Source organism: Orbicella franksi, chromosome 5, assembly GCF_964199315.1.
Source record: "Orbicella franksi chromosome 5, jaOrbFran1.1, whole genome shotgun sequence".
Lineage (NCBI taxonomy): Eukaryota > Metazoa > Cnidaria > Anthozoa > Scleractinia > Merulinidae > Orbicella > Orbicella franksi.
In genome coordinates this window covers 6,534,003-6,553,744 of record NC_138149.1, presented here as the reverse complement: position 1 = coordinate 6,553,744, position 19,742 = coordinate 6,534,003, and the positions used below count along the sequence as shown (strand labels likewise).

The 19,742-nt window shown below is 38.6% G+C and overlaps 1 protein-coding gene across 5 annotated transcripts in view; it reads left to right on the top strand.

The window, feature by feature from the left end:
* The window catches only part of LOC145486502 (uncharacterized), a 79,990-nt gene that overhangs the window by 1,010 nt on the left and 59,238 nt on the right, over positions 1–19,742 (top strand). For 2 of the 5 annotated variants that reach the window (XM_081465183.1, XM_081465181.1), the window contains exons 3-4: positions 5,420–5,482; positions 6,709–10,795. In XM_081465183.1, coding sequence (XP_081321309.1) covers positions 6,748–10,795 — 4,048 coding nt within the window. In that variant the 5' untranslated portion in view covers positions 5,420–5,482; positions 6,709–6,747. The remainder of the gene's footprint in view (positions 1–5,419; positions 5,483–6,708; positions 10,796–19,742) is intronic. The other 3 variants (XM_081465184.1, XM_081465185.1, XM_081465182.1) reach the window with 2 other exon arrangements.

The window sequence follows — 19,742 nt, the reverse complement described above, 5'->3', positions numbered from 1 at the left end:
CCTGAAATTTTTTTCAGGTCTTTTCTCCAGTAGTGTTAAGGCTGCATTTGCATCTATCATGTCTACATTTTATTGCTACTGTTGGACATCTATTGCCATGAGATTTTAATTTGTTTTTTAGTTGTTACTGGCCCCACAAACAAAAAGCTTTATCAGTGCATTTAGAAGTGGAAAATATTATGGTTCAGTTGTATATTTTATCTTGTGAAACCAGAGATGCCATCAATGGGCAAATTGTTTGACCTTGAATATTTACCACTTTGTGTACATTTCCTACTCCAGACCAGTTTGTGCACAGCAGACGTAATTAATTTATAATGGCCTTAATGCAAAAGATTTCTTGTAAGTCTCAAAATAAGGGAAAACGTGGAAATAAAAGAAATTGCTATTGATAAACAAGAGACCAAATTATTACAATATGCTGATGATACAATGGCAGTTCTCTCTGATACAGAGTTGGCCTATAAACTTTTTCAATTGCTAGACAAATTTAAAAAAGTATCAGGTTTAAGGGTAAATAGTTCAAAGACAGAGGGACTCTGGATAGGATCTTTAAAAGGAAGTGAAATGAAACCACTTGGAATCAAATGGCCACAAGATCCCATAAAAGCCCTAGGAATCTTCTTCTCATATGATAAAAGATTGCTGTATTTGAAAAACTCCACAGAAAAACTTGACAAGATAAAAAAATTAATTAATATCTGGTCCTCTAGAGGATTATCCCTTTACAGAAAGGTGACTATTATTAAATCTTTGCTCCTACCGAAGGTTGTGTACAGGTCATGTTTGTTACCTACCCCTGAAAATATAATTAAAGAATTAAACCATTTGATTTACAATTTTTTATAGAAAGGTAAAGACAAAGTAACGAGAAAATCTGTGATAAATGATTATGAAGGAGGAGGCATCAAAATGGTTGATATTGAGAGCATGATTAAATCTGTCCGTCTTGCCTGGCTGAAAAGAATCTTTGGCGATAATTCTGGCGCATGGAAAAATTATTTAGAATATCTTCTAAAAGAAACAGGTGGTCTGGTTCTTTTTAATTGCAACTATAACATCAAAGACTTAACTATCAGTTCTCAATTCTACATGGAGTTACTGAAATGGTGGTCTGAATTTCGGAAAGATAATGCGGTTGAAACTAATTGGCTTTACCAAATTTGGAATAACCAGGAAATAAGAATAAACAACAAACCAGTCTTTTATAAAAGGTACTTTAATTATGGAATTCAGACAGTGGGAGACTTGTGTTTCGATCTTAACAACATCGATTCTTATGAACTAATCACAAAACACATACAGAAGACGAACTTTCTGGAATGGACCGGTCTTTGTCACTCTGTACCGTTCGATTTAAGGAATGCTTATCATAATCCAGATCATACAGCCCTAAATCCATCTTTCAAAATTGACAGCGGCCTTTTTGATGTAACTAAAAAGATTTCAAAAGACTATTACTCTCTTTTTGTCCGTAAAAAGGCTTGCTTTCCTAATAATGTGAGAAAATTAAAGTGTGAATTTAATTTAACCGATGAGGCACTGAAAAAGGCTTTTTCTCTTCCCCATTCGGTTGCTTTTGAGCCATATGTCAAGGCCTTTTAGTTCAAAATATTTAACTCTGTACTCTACACGAATTCCAAATTACACAAAATTGGGTACATTGCAGATTATCTATGTTCTTTCTGCAAACTTGAATCAGAAACAATGCAGCATTTCTTTTATGATTGCTCCTATTCAATTTCTTTCTGGAAAGATTTCGAAGTATATTACTTATCCTTGACAAAACAGCAGATACATCTTAATTTGAAGGATATATTAATCGGTCTTTTAACACCAGAACTTCCCTTACTTAATTACCTGTTACTTATAGGAAAAATTTATTTATGGGCATGTAGAAGGAATAAACAACTTCCAAGTATACGAGGTTTTAAATCAAAAGTCAAATTTAAGTATGAGACTGAAAAATACATCTTTACAAAAAATAATAATTTAGATATGTTTAGGAAGAAGTGGGCAATATAAATACTAGAAATAGTTGAATAACTTAGAATATGTCAGGCTCAAATACTCTTTTTTTGCGAGTTTATGGACCAGGTGTGACTTTGCTATGTAAACTTGTTCGTAGTGTGTGTACGTGAGTGAGTGTGAATTAGTTTTGTTAAACCGTAAATAGTTTTGTGCATTGCAATAAAAAGAAAAAAAAAGAAAAAAAGAAAAAGAAAAACTGAAAAATAGCACGTTTTCAGGGAGAACCAAAGGGTTGATAAATACGATGTTTATGCAAACAACAAAGAGTACTTCACCGGTGAATCGCATCAAATCCAACTGGAACATTGGTTCAGTTGTAAAGCCATGGTGACTCTTTGCTCTGACAGCAGCTCTCTGAAATAGAAAAAAGAATAAAAAATTTCAATATTTCCAAGGGGTATAAAATCTGTGAACTGAGGAAACCAGCTCGTGGAATTTGAGAATCGTTGTACAGCACCAAATGTTTATAGGCGAATGGCTTGCATGACATCTTGAGCTGGAGAATTTTAATATAAGTCATGTCATGTGTTTCGGCACACAGGTCCGGCACTGATGAAAGGTAAAGCGAAAACTATGTAAAAGTTTAATTTATTTTTCACTGTTTGTTCAAACAGGAACAAAGCTAAATACCAAAAATGACTTCCCGTGTAATTCACAACACTGTAGACACCAAAAAGAAATTGAGAGCAGAATACAATTCTTGTGCTTTAGAATAGAATAGAATAGAATAGAATAGAATAGAATAGAATAGAATAGAATAGAATAGAATAGAATAGAATAGAATAGAATAGAATAGAATAGAATAGAATAGAATAGAATAGAATAGAATAGAATAGAATAGAATAGAATAGAATAGAATAGAATAGAATAGAATAGAAAGCCTTTATTTTAACACAATAAGTTTTTAAGCTGAAAGCTCTCAGATGCACTGTCTAGCCGTGTCTGATCTTGTCTGCTCAATTCAACATTGCTTTTCCATAATATATCATTCATATGTGTTCTTTGCTTATACATAAGCTGAAATAGAAAAAGAAGAATTTCAGTATTTTAAAATGGTAAAATTGAAGATTATTCATGGGAGAAAATTACATTGTCAAGTTGTGAATAATCCATGTTGCAGCTTAGCAGTTATCGTGGCAGTTTCATCTTGCATCTGATTGATCACGAAACAATAAACAATCCAGAAATTTTCTCTGGTGTTCATGGTTTACAGGAAAAAGTGTAAGATCATCACTGACATCTCTTTTCTGTTAGATGGTACTTGATCAATCTCACATTTCACAATGACAAGTGTAAACAATCTGTTTCTCAGATTCCGGTTCTATTTCCTATTTTCCTTTGACTTATGAGAAGACAGCTAAGATTCTGAGGAATTTGATTTTTTGACGTCGAACGCTATAAAATAGTAACTACATTTTTGTATCGAATTGGCATAAGATGCCACCATCTTTTTTGAGAGAAAGCTATCTTAACCCAGGCAGATTTTCTTCCAAAAATGTGAAAACGAGTGAAAAAGGTCCAGGTCAGTGTTTAAATTATAGTTTGTAGTCAATTTACCAAGAGAGGCAAATCAGAGCCAGAAAAAAGAAAATCAAGGCCCAAGATTGGACATACTTGGCAGATATGCATTCGGGCCTAATCAATTGGCATCATAAACAATGCATCATAAATAATCTATACTTAATGAGGAGGGTGTAGCAGTTTAGAGCCATGTTTACTTAAAAATAATTTTTGTTTTCTGACATGGTAGCACCTGATATTTTGGTCACTATTTTGTGGAGTCTATCTGCAGGGCCAACTGGTAAAGCATCTCTTTCGTGTTGTTAGGTTGACTTGGGTCTCTATTATGGTTGGTGGGGGTATGGGGGTATGCTGAATGGAAGACTGGCATGGTGGCCTTAGATTGTGGAGTATATATCTGCAGGTCCGATTGGTTAAGGATCTCATTTGCGTGGCTAAGTTGACTGAGGTCTACATTATGGGTGGTGGGGGTATTGGGGTACTTGCATGGTGGCCTGATGGTCTGAGTTGGAACCTGACTGGGTGATACCTTACCCCATTGGCTTCAGAAATTTTACCAAGCATAGCAGTCAGCTTATACCAACATTGGGCATGACATGCTACTACTTTAGCTTAAGCATTTAAAGATATTCTAACCACCTACAGTTTGTTTAAGGGCTAGACATAAGAATAAAGAACATCCAATTGTATTGTTACGTCTATTCCACCCACATTTACATTTATCATAAGGCCAAAATCTTCTCATCCCACCCACCCCAGGTTTGTAACCTTACTAGATCCTGATGACAAGAGCTACTCAGTTAGCCACAGGTCTATGCTTCATATATATGTCACCATTTCCATGATAGCAGTTCTGTTGAATCCAGCTGCAGGTACCTTTTAGACATACACTGTAATTAACTGGGTGGCTTGGGTTCAGCCAGCTCTAGACTCGCTGGAGGAAAGGCTGTTTGGAAGGGAGGGGTGGGGAGGGGAGGGAGCTGGTAAATCCACCATCGTTAGTGGTCAACTGTCTTACCTGTGACAGCATGATATAAGTCAGAGAAGGGGGGAAGGGGCAGGGGAGGCTGAGGGTGGAATTTGAGAGGAGAGGCCTGAAAGACCTGTCAATGAAAGGCTAATAAGGGAAGGGAGGTTTGGAAGGTTAAGATTTCCATATATTGAACAAATCAAGTGAACAAAAAACAAAATGCACCAGGACAGAGAGAAAGAATATTTCCCCAGTATATTTTTTTTTCCAGAACAGTTGAATAGCAAGACGCTTTTGTACAAAGAGGCAATTTGTTGATCTTTTAAAACCATTACTTCTGAATGTAAAAAATGTTTCAGGAATTCAGTGGATGACAGGTGACAGAGGTTTCTCTTTCTCTGGACAACTGGTGACAGAGCCTTCTCTGTGGCTGTGGCAGCTGTGTGGAATACTCTGCTACCTAGCCTTAGGGCAGTGGACCATTTTAATACTTTTAAGAGAGAACTTAAAACACACCTATTTAAGCAAGCATATTTTTCTTAGATTTAATTTTTTTAATTGTTGTTTTTCATATAGATACGATTTTTATACTTTATAGTGTTTGTAAAGTGCATTAGACCATATATTTTAATGAACTTTGCACGATATAAGTAATAAAATTATAATAATAATATTATTATTATTATTATTACTATTACTATTATTATGATGATTATGATTATGATTATGATTATAAGTGTAAAAATGAGAAGCACACTGAGTCTTTTTCAAAGCAATAATCAGTTAAAGTTATTTTCTTTTTGAAAGTGAAGTCAATCCTTAACTGCCCAGTTTTAAGTTTCTTAAAGCTTGTTATGTTATGTGTAAATTATTAAATAATTTTAATTTGGATTGCAGTGAAAGTAGAGATTATGCTTAAAGAACAGAGAATTGACTAACTGGAGGAACACTGGTCGAATGGTATGATTCACATGTAGAGCTTATTACTTTACTTTACAAACTGCATAAAATATTACTTACATTATTGGTTAAAATTTATATCAGGGTTACTCAATCAGACAGCATCAAAAATATGTCATAAAGAAATGTCACGCAAAAATACGTTGAAGGGATCATTGCTGAAATGATGGGAGAAGCATAATTAAATTTGATAACTAGCCAGTCTGAGTGATGCCCTACAGCTACAAAGCTCCTTGCAAGCAATATGTGTCATACTAGCATACCTAAAAATAATAGACTGCTGCCTTTCAATATTGTGGTAAAAATGAATGCATGACTTCATTTGTGACAGTGATGTTTATAAATCCATCTGTCATCTTGAATTAACAGTATCCCTAAAATAGGGGATCATAATAATGTTGGTTGTCAAAGTGAATGCATGGGAAATATTCTTATTTGTTTGTGATGAAATATTGTACAAGAATTGTCAGGTACAAAACGTTACAAAGGGATTTGATTTTAGACATAGGGGAGTTAAAAAGCGGTGTGAAGAAAATTACAGGAGGGTAACCATATTTTTACCACAGAAAACTCATTTATAATTCAACCATTGGCAGTGGACTCAGCATGACCTTTTGATTTTAAGAGAGAGTGATTTGAGCTCCGTTAGACATTTAGAGATTTTTTTTTGTTAGATCTCATATGTATTTTACATTTAAAAATGGTGGATCCATAGACAATTAATTAGAGAGCTTTATTGGACTGTGGCCAACCTCAGACACGTCTACATCTGTTTTGTCATCAGTCAGTTCTATCAATATAAGTGCAGTTACTATTTGAACTTCAATGCATACGATGCATTGTGCAAAGAAAGAAGACAGTAGATGCATTACATTGTTGTAAGAAAAGAAGGAAATTTTTTTCATGCACTCTACAAATTAAAACTGCTGGCTTGGGTCACTGGTGCCATGCCCTCCTACCTTTGGAAGCAATGAATGCTGGATAATTTATTAAGCTAAACAGGAACGCAGTGTGTGCAAAGGACTAACTTCCAAGCCTGTATTCCATAGTCATTCTAGTAGGTAACCTTGATCGAGAAAAAACTCAAGGAAAATGTGTCGTTTCAATGGCAGCCAAATTCACAGCAAGCACCATCGTGACTGAAAGCCCTCACTAGGAATGGCATTTATTTGCTAAGATAGTTAACCCATTACAGAAAATAATATTTTTATTTATACCTCATGCAGGTGTAACCGGAGGTCTACCCGTTTGCTCGTTGGATTAAGATGGCAGCTGCTGCCCCTTCACCCTTAGCCAGTTCTATGGAAAAGACAAATGGAGCCAAGCTCAGCAGACTTCTCATTGATGGTGGGACAACGGTTCTTAGGAAGATTTTCGATGGATATCATCCCCCAGCACATCTGTTGGCTCATCTCAATGCAAACTATCATGCTCTGAACAATCTCTTAAGGAGGCGGGTTTTACATAAACCACAGTGGGACCTGCTCTTCCCACCTGGTGGAGCCACACCAGACTCCAACACATTTGACATTACTTTGTTATTCCTCCTTCTAACCAGCATTTGTGGCTTCTCCCGTCCCCCCTGGTTTTGGCACACGAAGCCACCCCTTACTGACACCTCTGTTGAGGCAAACCTTGCTCGCATCAAGTTTTTCCGCAATACGTTGTACGGTCATGTTACCACTACTGGTATTGATACACCTACTTTCTCTGCTCTGTGGCTGGAAATTAGTGCTGTTCTTGTTACTCTTGGCTTGCCTCAGGCGGAAATTGATAGATTGAAGGCTGAGCATTGTGGAGAGGAAGACTTTATTGACGTGTTGTTTGAGTGGGCTGACAGTGAAGAAGACATCAAGTCACAGCTGAAGGACATACGTCAATATCAGAGCAAAGTACATCAAGCTGTCGATGAAGTGCATCTGACTCAGCTAGAAAATCGTAAAATACTTCTGGGTAGCAAGACGAAGTTGGAAGAAGTACATCAGGTACAGACCAAAACACAGCAAACTGTCGATGAAGTACATCAGTCGCACGCCAAAACACAGAAAACTGTTGATGAAGTACGTCAGTCCCAGACCAAAACACAGCACACTGTTGATGAAGTACGTCAGTCCCAGACCGAAACACAGCAAACTGTTGATGAAGTAGGTCAGTCCCAGACCAAAATACAGCAAACTGTTGATGACGTACGCCAGTCCCAGACCAAAATACAACAAACTGTTGATGAAGTACGTCAGTCCCAGACCGAAACACAGCAAACTGTTGATGAAGTACGTCAGAACCAACTAGAAGATCGTGGGAGAATTCAAGATAGCAACATGAAGCTGCAAGAGGTATTTCAGATCGACACAAAAACACATCAAGTTGTTACAAATGTTCGTGAAACTCAAATTGATGACAGCAAAGCAATTCAAGAAATTCGTCATAGCCAGCACGAATTCCACAAGACACTACAGGAGACGAAGTTTAGAGTAGAAGAAATACAGCAGACTCACGAGAAGTTATTAAGAGCCCAAGACGAACGATTTGACTGTTTGCGCCTAGATTTGCAGCAAACAACTGAAAACTTGGAAGGACAAAGAGAGAAGCAGAGAGAAAACGAAATCCTCAAGAAACTCGCAAAGATTGAGACCCTGAATAACGTAAGATTTCACGCAGACAGATACGTAAAGGAAACCCGTTTGTCAATCTTTTCCAAAGTCGAGAGTTGGTTAAATGACAGAAGTTCCCCAAATCGTGTGACGGTGATCAGTGGAAATGCTGGGATGGGGAAGTCTGTAATCTCAGCTGTCATGTGTGAAAAGATGCAAGATGCTGGACAGCTAGCTGGAAGCCACTTCTGCCAGCATGACAGGGCACGCCAGAGGAATCCCAAGGTGATGCTACAGTCCTTAGCCAGTCAGTTGTGTGATTCTCTGCTAGACTACAAGAAAGCTCTTGTGGAGAAGCTGTCAAGGAATCTGGGTGTGGAGATAAACAACATGGAGGTGAAGGATCTGTTTGAAGTGCTGTTTGAGGAACCTCTAGCCAGCTTGAATGACCCTGGGTTGACCTATCTGATGGTAATAGATGGATTGGACGAAAGCGAATTCCAAGGAAGAAATGAGCTACTAGATGTAATCGCCAATTACTTCCAAAGTCTTCCACGGTGGATTCGATTTCTGGTGACAACGCGACCGGAAAGAAACATAGCAGAAACTCTAAAGAATTTGCGCCCCCTGCAGCTGGATCCAAACGTTGAAGAGAACGTGAAGGATATTTACCTTTGCTTTGAAAAGCAAGTCAGCCATTTATTGCAATCTGAGCATCGAGAAAAGATCTTGCAAGCACTGGTTCAAAAGTCAGAAGGAGTCATGCTATATGCTCATTACCTGGTAGATTTCATACTGAAGGAAGTGCCAGTTTTAACCCCTGAACTGCTGGACAGCATCTTACCATCAGGTATTTCGTCTGTATACCAGTCGTATTTCAAGCGTCTGGAGACTGAACTTTGTAAGGAACTTAACGTCACGGAGGACCACTTTTGGAATTTCCTGTGTGGCGTCACAGCTGCAAGAGAGCCACTGCCTCTTGGTTTCGTGTCTAAATTGTTGCTTTCAGGTAAATCAACATCAGTGTTTCAAAGAAAAGTAAAAGCGGCAATTGCCTTTGTCTCGGCACTTCTACCCGTTCAAGACGAGTGCGTTCACTTCTTTCACAAGTCAGTTAAAGACTGGTTGATTGAAAAGGCGAACTACGGACATCATGACTTCAGTGTGGACGAAAAAGAAGGCCATGAAGTCCTTTCCAAGCTCTGCATTGATGAGCTTGATGAGGTGAAACGAAAAGGCGTTGACGGCGCACAGTTCCCTGACACTGCAAAATACGCTCTGCGACATGGAGTTCAACACATGCTACAACTAGAGGATGCGAGAGTATGCAGCCTTGAGAACGTTGTTACGAAATTTGTTTTGGACGTAGAGCTTGTGTACGCAAAGTTGTGTTTAAATGCTACACTGGCGTTTGAAGACGTGGTTTGTGTACAGAAGCAAATGGGCATCGAAAAATGTCATGGGGCCCTTAACACTTTGTTGGTGTTGTTACGAAAGCATATTGCCACATTAGCAATACTGCCGCACACCATCTTTCAAACCTTGTTGATCGAGGGCGGACCTGAACTGTCATCTCAAGCTTTAAACCTTTTAGAGACGAAATATTCTGAAATGGCGTATATGGAATACTTGCACAAGAAGGACCTGCAAGGGCGTGTTCAGGCCAAATTTGAATGTTCAGCTGCCGTAGCTTGTTTTGATGTTTCACCGCAGTTAGACTACATGGTATGCAAATGTTTTGATGTCACGATACAGCTATGGTCGCTCCATACTAGCAAGCAGCTATGGAAACGAGATGTCAGAATCCAGTATGATGCTGATCCTTACTATGATCGATATAGATCAGTCTTGTTATTTCCTTACAAGCCATGTTGTCGCTCAGTAGTGTTTCATCCTACAGAGGACCTTGTCTTACCAGGAATCCTCAGTCATGCCTATACGTTTGACGGAGACCGGAAACCACTTTTTCCTTCGAGCAAGTGCGATTTCCAGCTTTGTTCAATTTCTGTAGAAAAGATGATGATGCTAACTGATTGCCCCAAAGATGGTAAATCAATTATCATGTGGAGTCTGACAGATGGCTCAGAGATAAATCGTTTTACATGGAGTTACCATATTGAGTGCTTTGCTTGGTCTCGCGATGGAAGACTGCTAGCAATTTCTGACCTTTCTCTTTCGATTAGTTTGCTTGACGTAATGGATGGTTATAGAACTCTAGCACGGACAACTAATCCAGTAGTAGGCAACATGATAAAGTTCTCCCCTGACTGTCGATGCCTTTATTGCCTCAACAAACGTGGGTGTGTGCTCTTTCGTTTTGACGTCAACATGGAAAATGACGGAACCTTTTCCTTGGCTGTTTTGCCTGACGAAGTGTCTTATCACCCCTGGGAATTTAAATCATATAGCGAGACCGGATTTTTATTAGGAGATCCTTTTTGCTTGCCATTTGAAAGAGATACCACAATCCCACTGAGTCCTGGACTTGCTTTTGTGCTGAATAAACAATCTGTATTGAGCGTTTCTCATTGTGGTTACATCATAGAGATGTTGCAGCTTGATGAACTGACGAAAGATAGTGCCAGAGTTTCAACGACTGTGGTTACGAAAGTTGTATTATCATTGAATGGTGACACGCTGTTTGTTAAGACTAAAACATCTGTCAGTCCAGCAACACTTAAGGCTTGGGACATTTCAAGTGGTATGTTCAAACCTGGGAAAAGTGTTTTTGAAGACACTAGTAGTTTTCATAGAGATAATCTTGTTGCTGTAAGAGAAGGTGTTCTGTTGCAAACCAGTCCCGGCACCCTTGAGCTATGGAATTTTGAGTTGTCTGAGTGCATCCGAAGTTGGACTGACTTAGTGTACCTCCATAAACTAATCCCCATATCAGAAGAAAGAGTGGCCTATGAAAGATTCGGAGAAGTTATCATTGTGGATACAACCAGGGAAGGCATTTTGTCAACAATTCCTATTCATGGGCGTTTTCTTGCATGTAACAGTAAATGTCACGTGATAACTGCTGATGAGGAGGAATTGCAGATGCAATGTGGTGATGTTGTTTTCTGGAAGATATCCCGTCCTTTTACATACATTTTACCTCTTCAATTGACGACATTTTCTCCTACTGAACAATATTGCGTACTTGCTGAAGTCCTTGGCGTAGCCCTTCACGTCTTCGATGTAGTTTTGGGAAAATTACTCCGAACAATACAACGTGTTTTCGTTCGAAACATGGATTGCAAGTTTGTTAGTGACGAGTGCGTTGTCTACTTCACTGGTAGTCTAGAAGATGATCATTTTCTTCGGCTGTTTAATGTCAAGTCAGGTGACCTGCTGAGTGAAATTGCTCTGGAAAGCCGTGTGTACAGTTTAGCAGCTTGTCCTCATAAGCGTCTTATCGCCATTGGCTTTGAAGATTCCAATGTGAATTTCAAAGTTCTTCAGGTGAAGTTGCCGGGAGATAAACACAGCAGGAAGAACAAAAGGTCAGGTTTTATTAATAAGGAACAAAGGTACAATACATTGACTTCAACCGAACCACCTGAAAGATTTTAACCAATCACAGTACGATTTTCCAACAGAAGAATCTAAGTTGATCTCACGAATCATGTTCAATTCTTAGCTTTTGGAACGGACGATTTTGATTGGCTGGTAATTGGGTTCAAATTTCTTGACTTGAACAGTACCACAAGCGAGCAATAAAAATAATTTCAGTTGAACCTAGCGCGTAGAAAACAATGCGTCGCGGTCCAGGGACAAAAATGATAATTTGAAGAACTAATTTTCAACTCGACCAGAAAATCCTGTTCTTTAACGAAAACAATTTTCAGTCCAACACAAGATAGCTAATACCCTGAGTCTGGCAACAAAAATAATTGAGTGCATGACAAGCGACCATCCGGAGTGTACGTACTTGGTTCAGATAATTTTTGTCGCTCATTTGTCAAGCTGTTCAAATCAACGACAACAGCGAACATTGACGCCGCTCCAACCACGAACAAACTCAGCTACGTATGGCTCAAACTCGTGCTGTGATTGGCTGAAAACTCTTTGGGAACCCACTTGAAGTCACTACCCTGTAAAAGCAACACAGAGAGTTAAAATTGTTTAAAACATTCGTCAATACTAATATCAGTGAGGTAATCCCGGATATTAACATAAAACTTGCATTAGAAATGAAATTATGATAAACGTGAAACTCGGTGAACAATAATACAACTTCGACCAGTTTGTCCCGAGCACGGAACAATGGGGAAAAATCTAAGGTCCCCGCAGAATTTGAACCTACGAACTGCCGTATAACAGTCGAGTGCTCTAACCACTGAGCTCTGATAATCCCTGGTGAGTTCGGTCATTTTAATATATTCCGTGAGAACATGATTCTTGCAGTGTAGGCAGGGCGCATGTCACTATAGTACCAAGAAACATGACCTAACTCACCAGGAGTTGGGTGTAGCTCAGTGGTTAGAGGGTCCAACTGGTAGCGGAAAGTCAAAGGTTCGAATCCTATCGGGGACTCGGAATTTTTCCCAATAAAACTTTTCATTATAGCTTGTCTCTCGTTTTCATCAATTTCCTCTCGGTGTTCAGTTTGGTGATTCTTTTGTCCTGTAACTCCTCCTTCCCCATCCCAGGCCTATATGACTGACATAAATGAATGAAAATATTGCCTCTTGATTCAGTTACATATTGCACTGGTAAATAACATGCATTTGTGGTCTTCGTACACAATTAGTAATAGTAATTGGACCGAGTGGAGTACAAATTGGACGAACGCGAAGCGCGATGCCGATTTGAAAATACGAGCACGATTACTCCCTGACTTGTACCCCACTCGGTCCAATTGCTAATTAATCGTATCTATAACAAATTTCAGAATAATATATGTTTCTTGAGAACTTCTTTTGAGCGAAAACGTCTGTAACGCTTTTCATAAGTTTTGAAAACTGTGGGAAACAGTGCGAAGGAGGCCATTAAAGCGCGCCCTAATTGACGTGCGAATCACGTGGGTGTCCAATTACGAAAAGTTCAACCTGGATACCTGTAATTGGACACCCACGTGATCGCGCGCCGATCACGTGAAAAATAGGCGCACGGAGGACCAATCACGATTGAGAATTTTGTCATAGATACGATTACAATGATAAGTGTGTTTGATTAGGTTGGACATGCTATTGTACATCATGTGTTTCATGTGATTTCACACGTCGATTTTGTTTTGTTTTTGTTTTGTTTTGTCTTTTTTACAACAGTATCGAGCCCAAAGAGTGAAGAGAGTACAGTACCAGTTGGAATATCCAGCCGAATCTGTTGACTGGAGGACGCATTAGTAACTGATTAAGATTCCTAATGCCTTTATTCTGACAGGCTTCTGGTACCAATGTCTTGTGTAATGCAATAACAAGGTGCAACTAGACTGACAAAGGCATTTGTAGATGTTCCATTCGCTGCAAAACTGGAAGGAAATTTTTGGACTGGTAGAACTTTAGTCTTGTACAAGAGAGGACAGATTAATTGCAGTAGATCCAGAATCTGAGTCAAATGAATGAAATTTTGTCCATGGCTCGAACATGTATAATATCAGAAAACGCATTATCAGTTCTGGGAAATACAGTTTATGTAACGTTTGTACAACCTGCATGTTATTTAGGCTTTGTAAAAATTGTAATTTATAAAAAGCTTGAAGACGGAACTATTCAATTTATTTAGGCTTTGTTAATTGTCGGAAGTATAATTTGTTTCGGTTTTGTAGGAAATGCAATTTATTTGGACCCTGTAGAAAGGTATTTTCTTACCTATTTTTCTATACACTTCACGAAATAGTAGTTTCATACTGTTTTCACCAAGAGCTTTTAAAATTATAGGAGCTTCTGACCTTAGAGACAGAAGATAGAAAACCTGTGAATATTGTATGGAAGTTTCCAGTGTAGTATTTAGTGAAAAAAAAAAAAAAGTCGATTTAAGGAAGACACAATTAAATTGAATTATAATAGAAGATTTGTTTTTTATAAGAAAATCAGTTGTGCTAGGTTGGCTGTAGCCTCCTACGGAGACGCTCTTTTGGCTCGTCGGGAAATCTTGGAAGGAGCACAAAGAATGTCTCCGCATGGAGGCTACTAGGTTGGCTGGCAAAGGAGGTTGAAGTCAGCTTGAACTAGAATTAATCACCTTGGCGAATTTAAGAAGCATTAAGCTGACATTGCTATTGTCATCCCTTTTGTAGTAGCTAAGGGCTACCGAAATAATTAAATGCGAAAGCCTCCTTACTAATTGAACCACCCCTGCTCCCAGTCAATGTGCGCACATGTTATCAGCCAACCAGAGACACCAAAAGAATTTGTAGATGACATCATCACATGTGATCATCATCGTGGAACATTAGGAGTTAGACAAGAGACAAAACTGGCTTTCTAATAGGCCACGTTCTATATTTCAATATTCTAACATGGCTCCGAGGCTTTCAGGTCAAAGTGGCAAGTTTTTTTTGCGTTTTGTCCCTCGATTCCCAAGCGAAAACACCACCAAATATAGAGGTTTGTCCTAAAACTCTCGGAGCCATGTTAGAATATTGATATAGTAACCGCGTATACTCAGGCTAACTTCCCCTACCCCTCCCGTGCAGCCGAGCCTAGATTGTAAGATTTTCGCATACAGGCTAGTCCGACCCGTAACTATTCTTATGTTCTCTCTGTAAATTAACCAGCTGTTGGAGTACATGCTGATAATTTCAGCAGATAGAGGATCAAGACCAAGTCGAACAATTGCATCGTCTACAAATTGTACGCAACGAGACTCGAAATGATAGAAACGCCTCCAAATAATAGAGAATTAAGATACAATAAAAAGCGCCCCCCAAAATGGCGCGTACACTTGCCATATTTGAAGAGCATGGTATAAATAAACCATAGCCTCCATTTTGCGCGAATATATATATATGTTATTTGGCGGCTAGGAAATGTTATTTGCCTGCGGCCTCGGGCAGCATTTTCATGACCTTGGTCACAGTTTTTCACTATACGGACCTCCCAGCCGGCAAATAACATATATCTATTTTCGCACCAAATGGAGGTTATTGTGTTTATTATCCTTCAAATCTTTTTCGCAACACGCGCAGTTTTGAAAATTGGGGAATATTCTCGGATATCCCCCAGTTTTAGCTGGGGAATATTCGGTCGCGTGACGTGTTTAGACCAATCGCACGCGAGCGAAAATATATTTGATGGATTATGGTAACTCAGATACCATGATGGCTAAGCCAATGAAATCTCTTCAAATGCATTATCCAATGATCCGGTTTTTATAATGGAGAATATCCCAGAAATATTTCCCAGTTTTTACATGCAAAAGATCCCGCGTGTTGCGAAAAATATTTGAAGGATAATAACCACAATACTCGGTTCTCCATTTGACTTCGCCCGGATATTTGTCCTTAAACGTTATCCTTTCCTCGAAGCTCGCGGAAAACTGTTCACTTTTCGCAACAGGTAATATTCCTGCATAATCCGAGCATATTTTAGCACCAAATGGAGGTTATTTTTTTTATATAATTCGGTATTTATAATACATCCTCATCAAACTGATGATGTTAGGGCAGGATACTGAAATATAACTTGTATTACATTACTATGGAAGGTTTCTGGTGACAGAAGCTTTGAACCTTCCGGTCATTCCCGGTGCATATAATGCGTCAGTCAATTCCAGCAGTGCCCATCCCCCCCTCCCCCGGGCTACCCCCGGGCATTAGCGTATTTTTTTTAAAAAATGGGCAAATTCCCAGGTTTGGGGACACATAAGCTGTCTAAATGCCCCGGGGTGGGGACGAAGAAAGAGGGCAAATGCCCCGCCCCCGGGATCGTCACCTTCCAACACCCCTGCAGTTTTTTTATTAATCAGTGAATAAAATGTTCAACTGTTCAGTATTTTAATGCAGCTGTAAGACTTCAAGGACAACAGTACATGTTAGGTGATTTTGATTATATTTATTTCTTTATATTTTGTTCTTAAAAGTTTGCCAGAGGATAGCGTGATATTAAATGTTTTGTTGTATGAAAACCATTTGTTTTCAATATTTCGACTAGAATAACGACAATCCCGCTACCAATGTTTACAATAAAGCAATTATCATTAAATGATGATGCATTGCAATTTGAGCTCGCAAGATCTGTCTTGAAGATCGCATCATTTGGATTTGCAAACCTGAAGTATTTTAACTCCACTTTCATGAATTTAAAAAATGCTAGGCTAGTTTTGAATGCGAAATGCGAAATAGTCGTGTTCACGAGAGTTATTGTTTTGTGATAAACAAATTAAAATATAGTTCACCTTGTAACTTATGTTTATATGCTTACAAGTAACGAAGAAATATCTCAAATTGAGAAAACATACCTTTAAAAACATCTACAAGTTTCTCTACTCCCTGACGGACAAGCCATTGCTCGACAAACGCCTCGTCTTTCCCGATGAACTCATCCATGGCACTTTCTAAAACACGTGTGTCAAATGCCCGAGGGTCACCCCCGGGTTACGCAAATGCCCAGCCCCCGGGCCACGATAAAATTGCGAATGCCCCACCCCCGGGACTGACAACGTGAGGAAATGCCTCCGGTTGCCCAGGGGCGGGGATGGGTACTGCTGGAATTGAGTGATGCATAAAGAGAGATGACAGTGTAGTGTGATACAGGACCAACCGGAGTCTCAAACCGGATACCTATCGAGTCAAATCAGTGACTTCTGTTAATCTCTTAATAAAGGAAGAAATCAGTAAAGATCTCGAGTGGTCCGTACATGTAAAATATTATTGTTTTAAGGGGGTCTTATACTCTCAGATATCGCTGTTTTCGCATCTGTTCAACATTTTCTTCATTACCGGCTGCTCTCTCTGATTTAAAGAAAACACTGCTTCTAAATGGTTACCCGAAAGGCATAATTTCCTTCAATATGAATGATGTCTTAAACAAGCATAGGAACAGACCTTCCGAAACTGTTACCACGGTTCCCAAGAGAGATGTAGTCCTTGTGCTTCCTTATTTAGGTTTCCGAAGCGAAGTTTTTAAACGCCGTCGTAAATCTTGTATTAATAAATTTTTTGGTTTCGTCAATCTTAGGTTGATTTTTCAGAACACTTGCCGAGTTAAGTCCTTTTTTCCATACAAAGATCGTTTAAATCGCTCGCAAAAATCTAAAGTCGTATGCAAAGCCAGCTGCTGGGATTGTGACGCTTTCTATATCGGCAAAACAAAGCGACGACTGCATGACAGAAAGGTCGAGCATTTTAAAGCCCTAACGCAAGTGGGTCACGCTTCCGCTGTTGCTGATCACGCAATCTCCTGGACAACTTGCTCTTGAACAGGATGAACTTAATTCCATACTTCTCGAACAATTCATTATTACGTTATCGTGTTTATAATGAACACCACTTTTTAACACTTAGGAGGTAGTTTTCATTAACTCTCGTGGCACGTGACCTGGAAAAGCTCATTTTTGAAGTCAGAGTGCAAAGTCCTTTAACGTGGTACTAAAACTGTTCCACAGAGTTGTTTTGCAAAAAAAGAAAAATTTATGTATAAGACCCCCTTAAACTGAAACTGTGGGCTGTAGAAGCCTTAAAATTTTTAAAATTAAAAGTCAATGAAACCGACTTACTGTAGTAAGTCGGTTTCATTTGGAAGGGTTCCTAATCGGTTTCATTGAATTAAAAGTCAATGAAACCGATTAGGAAGTCAATGAAACCGATTAGGAACCCTTCCATGGGCATCAAAGTGAATAATGAATAAAAATGAGATTTCCAAAAGTCATCTTGCCATATAGCCTGAATTTGAGCTGTGCAATTCTCTTTCATGACAGTATTCCACAGTTCACAAGTTTAAATTTCAGCGCCATTGCAGACTTTGTGCGTTTGGAACTCTGGGTCTGTCCCAGATCTCCATGCGGGTTTTACTATCACTTTGGTGTGCATCCCAAGGAAGGGAAAAGGAAGGGAGGTATTCGCTATTGAGTTGAGATTTGAAACTATCAACCCTTGCCGAACTACGGATTCGTTTTCGACAGCAAGGTTAGTTTAGAATATTCATTTTCCGTGACCTATTAATAACAACACGGTGTTTCTATTTGCTTGTTTGAACATTTATTTCTGTGATCGAAGGATTCACTTCTGCTTTCGGATTTCCTCGATCGATGTTCAGTAATTTGTGCCAAACTTTCTTCGTCTTCGGTGAATTATTCTCATCTATTGCAGGTCTTGTTCTGTGGAATTCGAAGTAAAAATATGATTGACGGCATAGAGGTAGGAATGTTAGTAAACTGTGAGTAAGAACCAGCTTGGTTTTTTGCAGAAAAATCATTCACTCTGTTGTAAAGAGCTGGAGCTCTTAATTGAGAAAAATTCCAAAATTCAAGAGTTTTATGTTTAGTTCCCGTTGGCTCCTGGGTTCATGCAATCAGTTATATCGAATGCAGGTTGCTTTGATGAATGAAGATCGAAGGATCGTTATGGTGGCCCACATTCTCATAGGAAAACTCAGTACAATAATACTACAGTACAGTAGTTTCGACTCTTGTAGTAAAGAGTCGAAATTACTGATAAATAAAAATGAGATTTCCGAAAATCATTATGCCATATAGCCAGAATTTGAGCTGTACAAGACTCTTTACTACAGTAATTTCGACTTGTGTAGCCCAGTATGGGTTTGTATTGGAAAATGCTAATTACTTCATAGCATATATTACGTTACAAATGACTATTAATATTGCTTACTTTCGTATAAAACTTATCAAACATTTCAGTAGTATCTGATAGTCCATGCAATAAATTAGACCAGTCAATGGATCTAAATTCACTTAATAAAGCTTCTTCATTATAATTAGAATAATCTCCTCTAAAGCTTTTCTCTTTATGTATTGATAAAGCAAAACTCTCGATGATGAGAAAATTAGGCAAATGGTCTATTAGTATAGGTAATCATACGGTTTCGAGTTCAATTTGGAATTAATTTGCACGAGTGAGTTTTTCAAAAAGTTGAAATTGCATGAGCTGCTTCGGTGAGTGCAATTTCAGCTTTTTGAAAAACTCACAAGTGCAAATTAATTCCAAATTGAATGAGAAAAACTGTATGATTACTTATTAATAGTATACACATGAAAAAATTTGCGCCGAGCAAGTGCCGGAAGACCTTTCTTGAAGCCATTTTTTTGCATTTGCGAAAACGTTTTTCAACGTCTCCAGACAAAATTTTCGTCATCATTTTACGTAATATCATTGGCCTGGAAAATTTCCTATTGTCTTTCAGCCAATCATAATCCAGAATTACAATGTGTAATTTGCACTGGTGTTACACTTTTTGCACCGGTGTTACACTTTTTGCACTGGTGTTACACTTGAACTGCACTGCTCTCAGCCAATCAGAATCGAGTAATTTTTTCATGTATATTATTAGATCATGTAATAAATTCCCACTGACTGTTTGATATTCGATAGAATTAAAGGATATATTATCAATCACTGTAGAGGAATGATTGGTAATTCTTGTTGGTTTCAGTATGTGGGGCTCTAGCAAAAAAGAACCCAGAGTATTAATAAAATCCTCTGTTTAGGGATGTTTATCGAAGTTCAAAAGATCAATGTTAAAGTCACCAGATATTAAGCAGAGTTTCCTCTCTTGATTGATTTT